General features: G+C 32.5%; 1 protein-coding gene across 2 annotated transcripts; it reads right to left on the bottom strand.

Moving 5' to 3' along the window:
• Window positions 1-9,551: 9,551 nt before the first annotated feature.
• LOC143076395 (GTPase IMAP family member 7-like) lies at window positions 9,552-15,188 on the bottom strand. 2 transcript variants are annotated; one of them, XM_076252135.1, is made up of 3 exons: window positions 14,967-15,185; window positions 13,029-13,085; window positions 9,552-12,256 (listed from the first exon to the last, which is right to left on the bottom strand). In XM_076252135.1, exons 1-3 carry the CDS (start codon window positions 15,052-15,054, stop codon window positions 11,154-11,156), a joined length of 1,248 nt encoding a protein of 415 aa, XP_076108250.1. In that variant the 5' UTR covers window positions 15,055-15,185; the 3' UTR covers window positions 9,552-11,153. The 2 variants fall into 2 exon arrangements, with proteins under 2 accessions (XP_076108250.1, XP_076108251.1); XM_076252136.1 differs by lacking the exon at window positions 13,029-13,085 and having other exon boundaries at window positions 14,967-15,188.
• Window positions 15,189-17,276: the final 2,088 nt, after the last annotated feature.

The following is a 17,276-nucleotide window of genomic DNA, read 5'->3' as shown; positions in this document are numbered from 1 at the left end:
TTTTTTAACTCCTTATATAGCCTCGCTCCATGGTCAACTCCAGAATGTGCAGGTCTAATCAAAGGGTAAAGTCTATCTACTGTACAATAATAAATTATTTCGTCTCCTTTGTGAATAATTTTTCAAGTCCTGCTACACTTAAAGCATCATACTGCCTTTAGAAATATCTTTGAATTCAGTTTTTTTGGAACTCAATTTTGCTTCTTTTACGTAACTAAAAGTCTCTCTGTATCCTTCACATGTAAATATTGAATTATAATTAGAAGATTTATTATCATCACACAATTAAGTTGTTTCATCATGAAATTTCTTTTCTATACTGTTTTCCAATTACAATTTAGTTTTGACTACTAAACTGAACAGTTTTGCTCATATATTTGTTATATAAAATGTACTCACACATTGAAAGTTGTTTTTGCTAATTTATAAATTATTTGTTAATAGAGAAAGGATTTGTTGTGAATTTTAATTAGACTAAGGTAAAATAACGATTTGTACAAGTTATTATCTTTTTCTCAGTAAAAATTGTACTAGTAATTACTTGTACAACTGAATTTGTACAAGTAATAACCTGTATGATGGGTCCATACAAGTAATTACTTGTATAAAATATTTGTACAGGTAATAACCTGTACAAAATAATAACATGTACACGACATATATATATATATATATATATATATATATATATGTATTTATTATGTTTTTTCTCTCTCCAAAGAACCACTTGAAACTTTTTAACATCATAATAGCTGATTTTTCATCCTTTCGACCCTATTTTTAGTCTGTTCAGTACCCCATTCATCACATCACTGCTGTGCCGGCTGTGATCATTTTCTTTGTATCGCTACGGAAGCCAGCAGTTCATTACTACATATCGCGATTAGTGTAGGACTTTTCAAGAATAAAAAAAAAAGGTTTACATGGTTTCCTCGTTTTGACCTTTATTAGTTGCCATATTTGCATGATTGACCACTTCATATATTTAATTTACTTTTGCAGTAAATAAAGGATTTTCTTGTTGTATGAACTGTTCTGAATATGTAAGAAATGTAATCTAAAGAAAACTGGCCCTTTAATTTTTATATTGTGCAAGCAAAAACCAAACGAGTTTATCTAGTTTACGTCTACACAAAATTGAATCCCTTTCTTACCTTGAAAGCGTACGGTTAATATTGCAACAGAGAAAAAATAATCTATTTATAGAGAGAAAAGTATATGCTTTTTAACTTCAATATAGTGTATGTGTGTGTTTGTGTGTGTGTGTGTGTGTGTGATATTTCAACAACATTAATGATATAAAAAATTGTTAGCAATCATGTCATATTATAGTATATAGTGGTATTTCATTATACATCAATAAAATATGTATGTAAGGAATATGTTGTCAATTTTGTTTTCCTAAAATGAGTTTATTAATTACTTTTAAATTATGAATTATAAGTTTCAAATATTACACGTCTCCTACGCAACTTGTCGAAATTAATTTTATTTTAAACCAGTAGTCCACAGCTTCCACAATCCACAATCATTATAGAGTACATTACCTTTTGATGTTGATGTAACTATGTCCTAAAACTATGACAATGTCGTTATATAAATAACATGGTTTCTACACCAATTGCACGCCAATCTTAATCAGAAAGGACAATTGATTGGATAACATGAATGGATTGCCGCGCCTATTTCAAACTGAAGTCATCTAAACTGACTGGTATTCGAATTTGTTTAAAGAAATAATTGGTATCTTATATTGATTCAATACCGTAATGCCGAAAAACAATCATTTGTTTCCCCGAATTCCTAACAGCTAGAAATATATTCCCGAATTTCAATTTGAGTAACTCGAATAATTCAAGCCCTTCCCATGTCCGATTTTCTCCCATACGAGAAATGTAGCATTCGTAGATCAGCTGAATAATACAACTGAATTATTCCGGTTACAATTTGTGTAAATCCCGAATGCACATAAAAGTAAAGGTCCAGCCCGACTTTCGGAAAAGGACTATTGTAGATTTCAGATTGATTTCCAGAAATAAAGATCAAAAAAAATGTTTCACGCAAATATTCGTCTTCAGACGTGTAAAGTTATACAACGGTTACTAGCTTGTCGGGATTCAATCTTATTTAAAACCGATCTCTCATCGCTCCCGTTTCCTGATATGTCGCGTGGGAGATCTAACGAAACCGGCTTTGAGGTCACATTTGAGTGATCTAAAAGTAATGAATTTATAATGATATGCAAATGAGTTGACGAACTATAAATAAGCCAATTAAAAAAGTTAATGAATTATTTTGACTGACAGTTTCGTCGTAAATACAATGAGTTACATCCCTTTACCTTACGTTAAACTTTCAAGATCGTGGAAGACTCAATTTCATTGGTCGAAAGAGACACACCTACGAGGTCACTCACATGTGACCTAAAAGCGGGTTTCGTTAGATCTCCCACGCGACATATCAGAAACAGCAGCGATGAGAGATCGGTTTTTAACTAGATTCGTCTGGATTGTGATAAAAAGAAGCGCATGTAATGCATAAAATATATAATGTCGTGGCTCAGGGATGTATTGAACTATAAAGATGCTTATGCGGCACAAAGATAAGATTAATTTACCCAAATGTACTAAGAATTACCACACAACTTAAATTTACTTAAGTATTGATTTGTTATACTGTGCCAGACAGATGGCTGATATTATGAGAAGAGACCTTGATGAAATGAAGTTTTATGGGAACAAAGATATTGAAAACACGTCGCAGTGTTTAGATTTAAAAAAAAATAAGGCACCAAGGTCGAAAATAGTTCTAGTTCATAATGAAGAAAATGTCAACCGTTTTCTAGCTTGGCGATCTCCGCACGCACCAGAATATAATAGACAACTACAATACAATAGTCCACAAAACGTACATGTAACATAAAGAATTAAAGACCGAGCAACACGAACTCCAACAAAACGGTATATATTTCATACAAGTAAAGAACTATATGAGGCGTCGTAACTGTTGCTGCGACGTCAATAACGTTGTCGTTGTTTTTTGTTTTTTTTTAGACTCAAGATTCATCTTTAACAGGGTATAGTTTGAAAAGTAGCACGGTACCTACGGACTTTCTTTGCACCAATCGATTCCTCAGACATTTTAGAATCGTCTCATCAATTAAAAAAAATATCGATTGTCTAATATAATAGAAAATCTTGGAAATGTAACAATTCCTGCCGAATTTCACGATTTTCCCTACTAGTATATATCCTTTGTAATTTTGGTGTATGATGCTGTTAACTTCAACAGCTCGTATCTCAAAAACGAAAACTTAGACCCCCTTTTTTATTTTATTTTCTGATTTATTTTTACAAGCAGAATCTACATGTAAAATTTTTAAAAAATCCATTGTGTAGTTTAATTACGTACACTTCGCCTTAATTTATCTGTCTATTCGAAATATTATGAAAAATGTGGTGCACACTGTAAAATAACACATAATAAAATACGCGGGTTATTCTGTGTGCACCACATTTTTTATGCTTTTTCTTCATAGACAGAAAAAATATTACAGTCATTCCTAAAATATAATTCTTGTATTAAGGTACATGCAAATAAGCTTGGGAATTTATAATATATGATTGAGGAACACTCTCTCAATATTTTTTTTTTAATTGTTGATGGAAAATTTTGTTGATTGTTATGACTTTTCTACACTCTTCACCAACCTTGCAAAAACGTACCAAACAGAAATGTTCATGTTTTTTTTAAATGTACATTCGATGTATTTGCTGCTACAAATAAAAAGCTTTTGTCTGTAATGTAATATCTGGTAGATTATAGAATTGTATTATTATGGTTTATAGACGAGTTGATTATTACCAGCTGACTTTTCTTAACCCGTTTCTGCATAACCCGTTACTCGACATGAAGTATCGGTTAAGATGTCACAAAAAATATAGGTTACATAAAGTTTCGTGCTTGCAGTTTTACAATATATGTGTCACGTGAAACACAAGTTGAATCACAGTCTAAGTAATTGCTCCTTGTGGCAACAGCTTTTTAAAACTTATTCTCAAAACACTGTTTATATGAATTATGCCTCCAAGTAAAATACGGATTTCGACGAAGTGGAAATCCCGTTTCTAGCCATATAGTACCGAAAATGTTGTAACAAAAACTAATTTTGGGAAAACAAAAACCGAAATGCTGGACGAACTGTCTAAAATTGCCTACGAATCTAACTTTAATCGTGGTTAAATCTCTGCATACAGAAAACATTGGTAACGAAAGTGATGATCGCGCAGAAACCATCGAAAATACTTAAAGTGCAACAGACAGTTTTTCATCTGATACTCAAACTGCTTCAACAGACACTCATAACCGTGAAAGCATTGACAATACTTCTTCTGCTACGGAGAATGTTAATACTAATTCATTGGTGGTTGCTTTCAACGCTATGTCACAATGTGTGAACGGCCTTCAGAAATCAGTCGATACCCTGATGACAGAGAAGCTGTATGATAATAGCAAACCATATAATCTATATCAATGGTACAATTCAAGCAATACTGCACCGTCGCTACAAACCACACCGGATGCGTTACATCATGGATTAAATAGAACAGGAGTTCGCTCTGATGATTTTCCCAATGTAGACATTGTTTCTACAGGATTACATAAACAAATAATACAGGATAAGGACATTAACTTAACTTCTCTCCTTATTCCTAGTTTCGAAAGTCCCCAGTCACATACTATTTTGGCAGACGTTTAACGAAATTAACGTGGGGAATAAGCCAGACTCACGCTGAAATCGACAACTAACAATTCAGGAATTCATAAACTTAAGGCTTTTGGAAAATTCAAGCGTGTAATGACATCTGCTTTTCCAGGTAGGAGATTGGAATTAGACGCATATGAGGAGGATATCATAGAGAACAGTGACTTTTACGGTCATGAGTTCTACGACTATCATAAATTGTTTTCTGCTAAAGCCTCGACCTTTGTTCACGAGAAACAAATTAAAGTCGATTGGGGCAAAAGGGATCGCGACCTGATGATCTTGATAGGTGCCGGCGTTGAAATAAATATTTGCAAGCTTTGTCACATGGTTGATCATGACTCAAAATTATGTCCTTTGCAATTTCCAGAGAAAAGCGTATCTACCCCACATCCAACGAAAATTAGCGGAAATTCTGATATTCGTGGTAGGAAGCCTTTTTATCACAACGGGACAGAAATTTGCAATAATTTCAATAGCTTTTCTGGCTGTAATAAAGACAGTCGATGCCTTTTCTGACACATGTGCTTCAATTGTTGCAACTATGATCATAGTCGTAACCGCCTGTCATCGTCAATCTACGCATAACGATAGCGAAAAAAATAGAAAGAATCACGCTTTTAAAAACACAGCTACTAAGTCTAGTACTCCTGCACCAAAGCCAAGCTTCGGTTCCAAAAAATGACTGTCAAATATTAACCCCCCCCCCCCCCTCCCCTCTATATGCTGAACTTAGAAATCACAGTGACAAATCTTTTGTTTATTAATTATGCAATGGTTTAAAGTATGGTTTAACTACTTTACCAACCCTTGAATGTCGTAATAATTTGTCTGCACGATCGCAACTGAACGTAGTAAATGAATTGTTAAAGAAGGAGTGTGAAAATGGTTTTATGTACGGGCTTTTTGATACACTCCCATTTTCAAGTTACCGTGTCAGTCCGTTGGGAGTTGAGGAAGGAATAAACGATTTATATTGGATTTATCGGCACCTCACCAAAGTGATTATCGTCTCCTCGGAGACGATATTAAGAGCTGAACGAAGGACAGTCATTGCGTGAATGCTTGTTACTACCTGATTGGAAGATATTACGAGACGTGAATAATCAAAGTTTATGAATTGGTTAGGACAATCCAAACCTAGCAAGTGTCCTTCAATCCCGTAGAGTATCGGATTTGTCCTCTCTATTTTAGCAATTAGATTTTGCCATGTCATTAATCATGCATATTCATGATATTGGTACACAGGTAACTTTTATCTATAAATATCCGAATCTTCAGGAGTTTTGTAAGTACGCCAAGATTGACAACACTATAGATTTAATCCTAAAATACGAGAGACATTCCTGGTTATGAAAACACGATATTTCCAAAGCATTCAAAAATTTTCCTATTTTACCATCACAATGGCTTTTGTTTTGCATTTAATGGGAGGACAACTATTATTTCTATGTGCTATTAACTTTCGGCTGCCGATCATCTAGTCCTATCATATTTGATACTTTATCACAATTATATATTGTTGCATACAACTACAAGGTCAAAACATTTTACACCTGTTAGATGATTTCTTAACTATAGATCCGCCACACGCTGAAGGAGAGCGATCAATGGCATTAATGATGAGGATTTTAAACGCTTAATTGTTCCAATAGCGATGCTTAAAACTGTTTGCCCTGTAATTTTTCTTGAATATCTTGGCATCATTCTCGATTCAGAAGAAATGGAAGCCCCTTTACTGCAGGAAAAGGTTGATCGAATTTGTGAATTTATTTCAAGTATAAATGTCAAATCCTCTTGTTCTAAGAGAGAAGTTTTACAGCTGCTCGGTCATTTAAATTTTGCCCCAAGAGTTATATTACCGGGCAGGTATGTTGTGTCTTATCTAATCAGTTTATCAACCAAAGCGAAGGAATTACATCATTATGTGCGTTTAGATAAAGAATGTCGGATTATGATCTCGAATTTTGGTTACGATTCCCTAAGAATTGGAATGGAATTAATATGTTTTATAATTCTACATAATATATCTAATTACGATATGAAATTATTAACAGATGCATCGTCAACTATAGGTTTTGGTAGATATTTTGTTGGAAAGTGGTTTTATTCTTCATGGCCGACCGAAATAAATTAAACATCACAAACAGTAAACATGCAATGGCATTGTTTCGAATTGTACCCAATCGTTGTGGCAGCTATACTCTGGGGCGCCTCATGGAAAAGGAAAAAAAGTGTTATTTTGGTCTGCTAATATGTCTACAGTTGAGATTATAAGAAAAGGCCGATCAAAATGTTTGTATATTATGAAGTTAATGAGACAATTAACATGGTACGCATGTACAAACAACTTCTTTTTTAGTGCAAAACACGTGCAAGGTGTACAAAACGATATTAGTGATGCCTTATCTCGATTTCAGATACAACGATTCAGAACCCTGGCACCAGATGAAAACCCTTTTCCGGAACCGTGTCACAAAATCTCAGATGTAATATGGTGTTAACACAAACTGTCGAACAACTATGGACAACATCGATATCCAAAAGGACTAAGGACGTATATGATATTGGTTTCTTTCATGCATTTCAAGAGATATTAAATTTTACTGTTAAATAATGTGACATTTATAATAAACTTTGGTCCCAGTTTCGGAAGAAATCCTCATATATTTTGTTGCCCATTGTCAAACAGCTCTGAAACTTCATTATTCTACCATTAAACGTTATCTATGTGGAATCAGGTACAATTATTTGAAGGAAAATTGTAGTGATCCATTAGAACTATATAACGGCAAACCATTGCCAAGGTTTACATTGATATTAAATTCTGTCAAACAATCTCAAAATCAAAACAAAAGAAAAAGGCTACCAATCACTTTTGATATTCTTGAACAAATTATAAAGAGATTACGAAAGGGAGTTTTTTTCAAAGTTCATTGACTTCATGATTGAAACAGCTATGATTGATTTCTTTCTTTGGCTTCCTCCGATGCGGAGAAATAACTGTTATCAAATCCGAACATTTTGAACCTGCAATTAATTTATATATCAAACATTTTATTCACAGACAATGTCGCTAACCTGCACTTGAAACAGTCCAAACTGATTCATTCCGTAAGGGTATAGATATTCAGTTACACAAAATAAATAGTCATATTTGTCCTTATCGTGTATCTAAAAAGATATTTAGAGAGCAGGAAAACATTTATATCGTTTTATCAAAACACTGACTCTGTTTTTGTATCATTGACAATTTAGGTATCAGAAGAGAATTCTTTATAACAAAAATCAGACATTTTCTAGAGTTATGCGGTAATAATCCTAAAAACAGTAGGTGCTAGCACCGCAGCTAGTCAAGCTAACATAAAAGATCATATGATTAAAACGTTAGGTCGTTGGTCTTCAGATTGCTACATGTATGTGCGTTATATTCGCACTCAACCAACCTATATAAAGCATGCACAACAGCAGCTTGCTGAATCTATTAATCATTGATTATAGTGTAGTCAACTTCGAATTTATTGACAGTAGAACTGCATGCTTGCTTAATATATATATATATATTGTTTCTTTTATTAACCTTATTATTGTGTAATTCGTTGACTTATTGAAGGTGATCCCGGGGGATTCCTCATTTTGAATACTTGGGGGTCACTCAGACTCATCTGATTTCAAATCTCGTCAGAGTTTCTTGAAACCTTTTCAAATATTTCACTTATCATTCATATTTTTTATTTCATTTTCTAAGCATTTTTCATTTAACATTTCTAACATCAACTCAACACCTTAAAACATTGTAGCCCATCGTCACACGGGGGCTGGTCCACTGCCATGCATGGTCCGTTATATGAAGCTTCGCTTTGTTATTTTTTGTCAGTTGTGTTGTTCAAGTTGAACAGAGTGGCTTGTCAGCTGGTGTACTTTCCACGAACGAATCGCTTCGGGACAAAGTCCTGGAGCAAAATTATTCGTCAGATAGTTGAGTGATTTCCCAAGGCCAAACAATTTGATATGTTTTATATGTTTAGTACAGGAAATACGTTTTCAATTTATTTAGTGTAATTTCATAATAAATATTTATATTACATTAAACATGTTAAACTCTTCGTTCCGTGACAAGTTATAAATCTACAGTATTCTGACACTACACTAAGATAACATTCACCAGACAGGAATCTTTAACACATTTGACCTCAGATTTTTAACAGATGTTAAAGTTTAAAACAGTGAAGCTAATGAGCATATCGACACACAATAATTTCACAGTTTGAAGTCCTGCGAAGATTCTCATACTACCTGACTGATTGATACTGGGAATACAATGACTATTACAGAGTCTGCAATGTCAAATTCCTCACAATTCATATTGTGCTATTACACGTGTATAGCAAACGACACAACATGAGACTTATGGTTTAATCGACAATAATTACATTAGATTTATGTTTCATTATGATACTCTATTCTGATTGGCTAACTGCACATCACGTGTTATTCCGTAAGCAATTGCATTGCTCAATAAAACTTTTCATTCATGATAACACGTGGTCCCACAATAAAGTGCACAGGTGAATAAATAAAACAATAATAAAATTCATGTTTTCATGACCATTGCTAAAAAATGTAATTATAAGTATTGAATGCTTCTTTTTGTAACTTCATAGGGTTGTAAACGCGTTGACCGTGCGCACATTTTTAGTATGAAGCGCTTCCGCGCTTCATACAAAATGTACTTCTGTCAACGCTTTAAACCCCAATGAAGTTACAAAAAGAAGCATTTAATTCTTAATTGAAACCAGCATCACAGTTGGATACAACCTTTAATAATATTAGATCGTACATGATTTTACTTCGACTATTGAACTATAATTAAATACACAGGTTATCATGTAGGGAACTCGTGTCATTTACGGATATAAAGTTATCGATTGGTTAATTGGATTGGATGCTTAGATGGTTGATCTCCATTTGGTGTAGTTCAGTGGCAAACATTACATGCATATACACGACGGAAAAATCATAAATCATATTTTGAAACAGAATTTCGACTGTCAGTTTTACACAAATACACGCAGGAAAACGAGTATATAAATTGAAATAATATATTAAAAAGAACCCTAAAAAAACACATAAAGTATGCACAGAAGCTATAAAAATCAGACAGAAACCCAAATGAAACTAAACCCCCAAAAAATGAACTCCTTGTTAGAGAATGTAAAACAGGCGAAGTTTGTACATTTGAATTATTTGTATCTGTTTCTATGGGTTTTCAAAGGTTATTTATGCGTTTTTACTTAAATTATTGAATTGAGCGTCGAGATATTTGTAAACTTTGAGATTATAGATTTTTTTTTACCAAACAGCAAACTGTGGGAGGTGTAAATTCACGTTAACGCCTGTTGGTGCATAAGCATAAATTCTGTGGACAAAAAATCAAAAGAAAGATAATAGATTGTTCTTGTTCAAGGGTCTTTTTGCATTTCTTCCACCGTGACAGTACTAGTTTTATGGCAATAATTTCATCGAAAAGAGAAAGTCGAATACACCTTTTTAGGACCAGGCCTGTTTGAATTGACTATTCTGTCATGAAAACGTATGAATAAAAATATTAGATAAATCATCTGGCTTCAAATTCTTTTATTGTTATATATGTAAGCTGTAAGTTGATCCAAAAGAATTACAAATGAACAGTACTAAAGAATTATGAAATATATGTTTCAAGTGAAATACCTTTCTAATGAGTCATAAACACTATAGTGAGTGTGTTCGAATTAAAATTATGTTTACTAAGTACTTGACGACAACTTTTTCTGGTGGATCTTAAATGCAGAACTTCAAAAAATTTTAATGTTTAGTGTGTGCTATCTAGGATTATCAGTCTTTAACCTCTGAAATTTTCAAATCTGCCATTCGACGAAATATCTAATCATAATGTTTTTAAATATTTTCTAATTTTCGAAAATTCCGCTTGACAAACGATCCGACGGTAGTTTTTTTTTATTTTGACCAAGAGTATACACGTACATTTAATGATGCTCAATATATATCAGATACATTTGTCCTTTTAAAGTCAACTGACAGATATAAGGATCATGATGATACTATGGGGATAAAATTATCTGTTTTCAAGAGCTGAATTGACAGAGGGTCATGACTACAATGGCTTTTATTTTTTACGCTTATAAAAACCTAGGTGGCATAATAGGGAGATAATATTGAGAATGCTAATCTTTTTCGGTATTTAAGTTTTTGTTTTGAGAGGAATCATTTTTTCTATCTTCCGTTGAATAAAATATGGCTAATTAGTTGATGGTATGCCTGTTTTTAAAGAACAATGTGCCTTTTTAGATAAATCATTTCTGAGACAAACAGATGACTTTGATATACTTTAAAAAAATCTTCCAAAGAAACTCTTTACAGCGTCTACAACAGCTCCTGCTGCCATGAGAGCCTGCTCAAAAAAGCCAGGATGAGATCTGTGTTCCTCTCGAAACGTCGTTTCTTTATCAAACAATTTTCTTTCAGCTTCTTCTCGCAACCTTTTTTCAATGTCTCTTTCCGCTTCTATACCGCGAACTGTTAATGCCATTTCTCTTTGTTCTATGTTCCTCCGCATTTCATCAAGGTCCTGCTTGTTTTTGTCTTTTATCTTCTCAATATCAGATTCTTGTTCGTTGAATTTAGCATTCAATATTTTCATATTATTTTCATGTTCAATCTTCTGGTCTTCAAAATTTTTCTCAAGTTCCTTTTGTTTTTCTTCGAACTCGTTTTGAACAGATTTCTTAGCTGATTGTATTTCCGTTTCAAGTTTTTCTGTTTCTTTTTGTTTTTCCTCTTCCCATCGTTCTTTTAACAATTTCTCATTTCTTTTATACATGTCATTTGTATAATATTTCCCGTCGTTTTCTTTGACAAGGTTGTCAACCATTTCTAGAAGTTCGATCACTTCTGCCTCACGATCAGCACGATTACCGCCATAGCCAAAAGCTGTATATCGGTATTCCGTCCGATTCAACAACCACCTTAAATCCGATCCATCTTTTAAATTGGAAACAAACTGTTTAATTGTACGTTTTTTATGATCAAGTCTGTCTTTTCCAGTAAAAGCTACAATCATGTAATCAATTACTTCTTTTCCAAGATGAGTTAGAAAAAAGTCAAATGTATCTTTTTCTTGTTGGGTGAATCGTCCAATCTCAGTAACAAAAATAATAGCATGTAAACCCGGAGCTGTTTGGCTGTAACATTGTGCAATCTCAATGATAGTTTCGTTATTGGGTATACTTGTATCAAACAATCCCGGAGTATCAACAACTAAAAGATTTCTCCCGTAACGCAGTGAGCGCGCATATTCCGTTTTTCTCGTTACTGACTCACCCGAAGTGTCTGCCACAAAAACGTCTTCCCCCAATATTGTGTTTCCAGTAGTACTTTTACCGACTCCAGTCCGGCCTATAAGCAATATTCTACGTTCATTTTCGGTTATACCTAAAAACGAAGAATAGTATCAAAAGTGTTAACCAGAAGAGACCAGTGATGGTATTGCACGTATGTATACGTTTTATGATATGGCAAGCATGCAACACTTAAGCATTGACTTACGAACTTGCAAGATCCTTGCCATAATTGTAATTTAAACAGAAGTAACAAATAAGGCAATTGGAGAATCAGGGTAGTAGAACTGTATAAAAATAAAGAGATGTGGTATGATTGCCAAATACATAAGTGCAGGTCATCAAATTGCCTTCACCAATGAGCAAATTCTATACTGAATTTAATTTTGTAGTTACTTAGAATATCCCGGCATTGTAAACAAAATTAAAAAAAGAAGCTACTTGGTTTGAAAAAAATTTATTAAAACATTGATACCGTATTGTTTTTCAATAGATATATTTGCAATTTATCATTTATTTAGAACATATAATTGTAAAAATGTACAACTATTGAACCTCAAATTTGTTTGCCGTTTCTGTAAGAACCCTCATTGGCCTTATGCTTTTAGTTTTTATATTTCCATTTTGATATATTCAGAATATAATCATATTTTTAATAGAAAGTCTCTAGCGCAAAAGTTTGCCAAATATTATGTTTTTGTCTTATCATAAGGTTCTTTTTTGTTTTCTGTACTCTGCAATGTCATAATTATTTGTTTTTGTCTCGATCGAATCAGAACAAGGTCCTCTATTCAAAATGTGTTTGTTTTTATTGAAATGTATTTGAAATTTGAAGGAAATTCAACTGGTATGTTTTCAATACATACCGATATCTTCACTCTTCTTTTGTGAACAGTGACGAATTTCGCTATCTGCAACCGTTCCTATAAAAAAGGGATCGTTTGAATTAAATTATGAAAGAGAAACATTTTGGCATGAAACTGAATTGTCCAGAGTTAACATTGCTCTTATATATTATTTCGAGGGAAGGTCAATGCTAGTCTGTTTTCAAGTGAACAATGTTTCTACCGTTACTGCCTTGACTGGGGATATTAAATCTCTCGAATATTAGATTTTAAACATACAAAAAATCAAAAAGCCTCACATTATTTGTTGCAGGCTAAAACACTGTGATTTTTAGCTTAAAACAGGATTTTTTTATTGCGGACGCGTGTACGATGTTTTCTTTTTGCGCGGCTTTCCAGTGAGAATATACATATTCGCTTTTGAACACGATAATTCCCTCGAATATTTGACTTTTGGTATGTTATCATTTTCAGTTCTGACTAATCAAGAACATTCATTTCATGAAGTCATGGTATATACATATGGTATATAAAACATCCTACATTTACAAATCTGAAGATATTCTAATTCGAACATTTCGATCGATACTCTGAACATGTATATAATAACATTACTTGAATTACACAGTTTTTATTTTATTCATTTGTAAAAGTATTGTAGGATTAAACTATTTGATTTCAATATATAATATAATCGTACAGAACATGAACCTTTTCTTTCAATTAAATAATGTGTTTTGAATTTATTTTTGTTTTCGCTTTCGATGCAAATACTTTCAATTATCTATTTTGCTCATACTATTTATAACTATAACAGACGGAAAACTCCACAATTTTGTACTATTTATAACTGGGGAGAAACCATATTAATACCATTTTCAAAAATTGTTACATGTAGCAAACGTTGTTGTACATTCGAAAGAGGTCGGTATTACTGATTATACTAAAATGTATATATTCTTATTCAAATTGTCTTGCCGACCATTTGTTTGTGAGCACTGGTTCAAAACAAAAACAGGGGGGGGGGGAGCTCTGATTTTTTTTTTATGTAAAAGAATAGTCTGATTCCAAGCTTTGACAAAAACAATATTGTTATCTAAGAGAAGGAACAAATATTTCTGAATTTCTGATTTTCTACAACGAAATTTGTTTTACATGCACACGTATAAAAATTGCGGTTTTTATCCAACGCAGTCATAGGTTTGAACGTAGTTTTCAATTTAGACTCGTTTATATTTTTTCGTTTGGGCTTGTATCATATTTTTCCTCCGGTTTATATGATCCGTTCATCCTATATTGACTCTTAAAATTCAAGAGTCTATCTGAAACTGAGGGTAAATTATACGGCCTTCGAAATACCGTTTCGATCCCTAACATCACTGAAGAGACATATATTGTCGAAATCTAGATCTGGTGTACAACAAAAATTGACACCTTGTGTTTGTGGCATGACATCTTGGTCACAAGTTTATCATTTTCTGTTTAGTATTAAATTTATATTAAGATCCATTTTGTTACACCTCGTGATCAATTTTATTTGGCAATCGCTAATGGCAGTCAGCAGGGTTTAAGAACATCAGTTGTTCGACCTGTTAGTCAAATGCGCTTTGTTTAAATATACTTTTTCACGTTTTTGGTCTTTTGGAAAATGTTGTTTGTGCTGTATTTATACCCTTCTACAACGAAATTTGTTTTACATGCACACGTATAAAAATTGCTGTTTTCTCCAACGCAATCATAGGTTTGAATCATAGGTAATATATATATATATATACAAGTCTAAATTGAAAACAAAATTGAAATAGATTGCATTGGATAAAAACCGCAATTTGTATACGTGTTCATGTAAGAAATATCGTTGTAGAAGGGTCAAAATATAGACGGAATAATTTATAAGCGTGTAAAATTGTTACATAATGTATGTTTTCTTTTTTGAAATTAAATATTTGAATGTCTTACCTGACTGTGAACTACAGCTCTCCTCTGCGGAACATGAAATTAGTAAAATTATAACCCACAAAATAAGTGAGATGTTAAAAACCTTCATGTTTGTGTATAGTGACGAGTTTGTGTTTTGTAATGACGTTTAATTACAATATTTTGGCTGAAAAAACCGAATCAATATATAGTAACGGAAAATCGAAATCGAAACTTAAACTGAAAATTTCCACACACTTAGCCATGTGAATATAGCATCTGCAATATACATTGATTATAGCTATTATCTGATATAATAAGGATGTCCCAGCTTGTTGACTTGTTGTATGGTAGGTCATAATTTTACATTAATAGTTGTTTGGTTTATTTTCAAAATTTAAGACTGTCAATTTATCTTTTAAATAGTTGATTGTCTGATTTGGTCACCCCTAAATAGAATATAATAGTTTTTTAAAGTCCGAATATTCGTCCGATGGAAATTAAAATGTAAATAAACGTATGACACATGTACTCGTATCTCCTTTTATCTGCAGCCCTATAAGAGGCCATCTGAAGATAAATGTAACAGAATTCAAACGTGTAATCTAACTTTTTGATTAAGTAATAAACGAAAAAGAATAGTACAAATTGTTGAATCGATCAATGCAACATATTTTTTTCAAACTTAACATTAAATTTAATGGTGCAAAATCTCAATCAGAAATTCTGAAACTTGTTTTCCCTCTCTTAGATCAACATATTGTTTTCGTCAGATTTTGGAATTAGTATATTTTTTTACAGAAAAAAGAACATACCTCCCTTTTTTGACGATTCCGATTAACTGTGTTCGAATAATTGTGCATTTCGTTTTATTTGACATTTACTGACCTGTAAATCAAATAAAGCTGGCTTCATATGGATGAAATAATTGAAAAGAGTGTAAAAAGTATACATAATATTTCTTTTATGTTTCAAAATTAAATATTAAACATCTTATCCGACTATGCACTGCAGCTCTCATCTGCAGAATATAAAGATAATAAAATTGTAATCCACAAACAAAATGAGATTTTTAATACCTTCATATTTGTGTTAAATTCAAATTATCAGTTCATTTTTTGTTTTGATATGACGTATAATTAACAATTTGCTGCATGAATATACAGAATCAATAGTTATGTACGGAAAATCAAAATCTAAAATTAAAACTGCAAATTTCCACACACTTAAGTTAGCCATGTGAATGTAGCATCTGTAATATATATATATTGATTATAGCTATTATCTGATATATACAAAGAATATCCTAGGTTGTTGACTCTTTGCATGTAAGTTCATATTTTACCATTGTCAGTGGGTTTTTTCAGGATTAAAGACTGTCAATTAATCTTTTGAATAGTTGACTTTCGCATTTTGTCACCCCTAAGTAGAATATTACATTTTTTAAAGTCAAAACATTTGTCCGATAAAATTATAATGTAAATAAATGTACGACACCAGTACGCATGTCTTATTTTATTTGCAGCCCTAAGAGGCCATCAGAAGACAAATGTAAATAAACTCATCATAGATACCAGGACTAATTTTTTTTATATATATACTCCAGACACAATTCATACGAGAGATTAAAATGTTTGGTTATTTAATACAATTTAAAAAAATGTATTCATCAATAGACGAGGTTAAATCTACCTGAAATTTGTTGAATTGTTCCATTTGAACATATTTTTTTCTTCAAATTTAACAGTAAATTTAATGATGCAAAATCTTAATCAGAAATTCAGAAACTTGTTTTCTCTCTCTAAGATCAACATATTGCTTTCGTCAAAGTTGGGAATCAGAATATTCTATCACATACGAAAAGAACAAAAACAACATTAACATACCCACACACCTTTTTTGACGATTCCGATTCGATTAATTGTACATTTATCTATTAACACTGACTTTAGTTATAAAATAAAACAAAATTTGTTGTTCTTGCTTAAAAAAGAGGGGCGAAAGATGATAATGTTAATACAAGAGGAACTCAGTGATCAGAAATAAGCTGACTACGCAATGGCTAAAAAAGATAAAGACAATCAGACAAACAATGGGGTGATCTCTGGTACTACGGAAGGGTAAACAGATTCTGCTCAAGATAGTTCACCCGTCGTGATGGACCAAGACCACAATAATGACCCCACTTTTCGTTTTCCACGAATAAAGTTCCCTTTAATTATACATGTTATAGTGTATTTTTTCTTTATTCTTTTTCTTTCCCTTTCTCATGCATTACATAGTTTTTCTGGGGTGGTTATGAAAGAAGAGAGCTGAGATACACTTTTGGATGTTTTATTTTAACTGATTTTG

Source organism: Mytilus galloprovincialis, chromosome 5, assembly GCF_965363235.1.
Source record: "Mytilus galloprovincialis chromosome 5, xbMytGall1.hap1.1, whole genome shotgun sequence".
NCBI classification, from domain to species: Eukaryota; Metazoa; Mollusca; class Bivalvia; order Mytilida; family Mytilidae; genus Mytilus; species Mytilus galloprovincialis.
The sequence above is the reverse complement of the archived record's forward strand: the minus strand, read 5'-3'. Positions and strand labels throughout refer to the sequence as shown.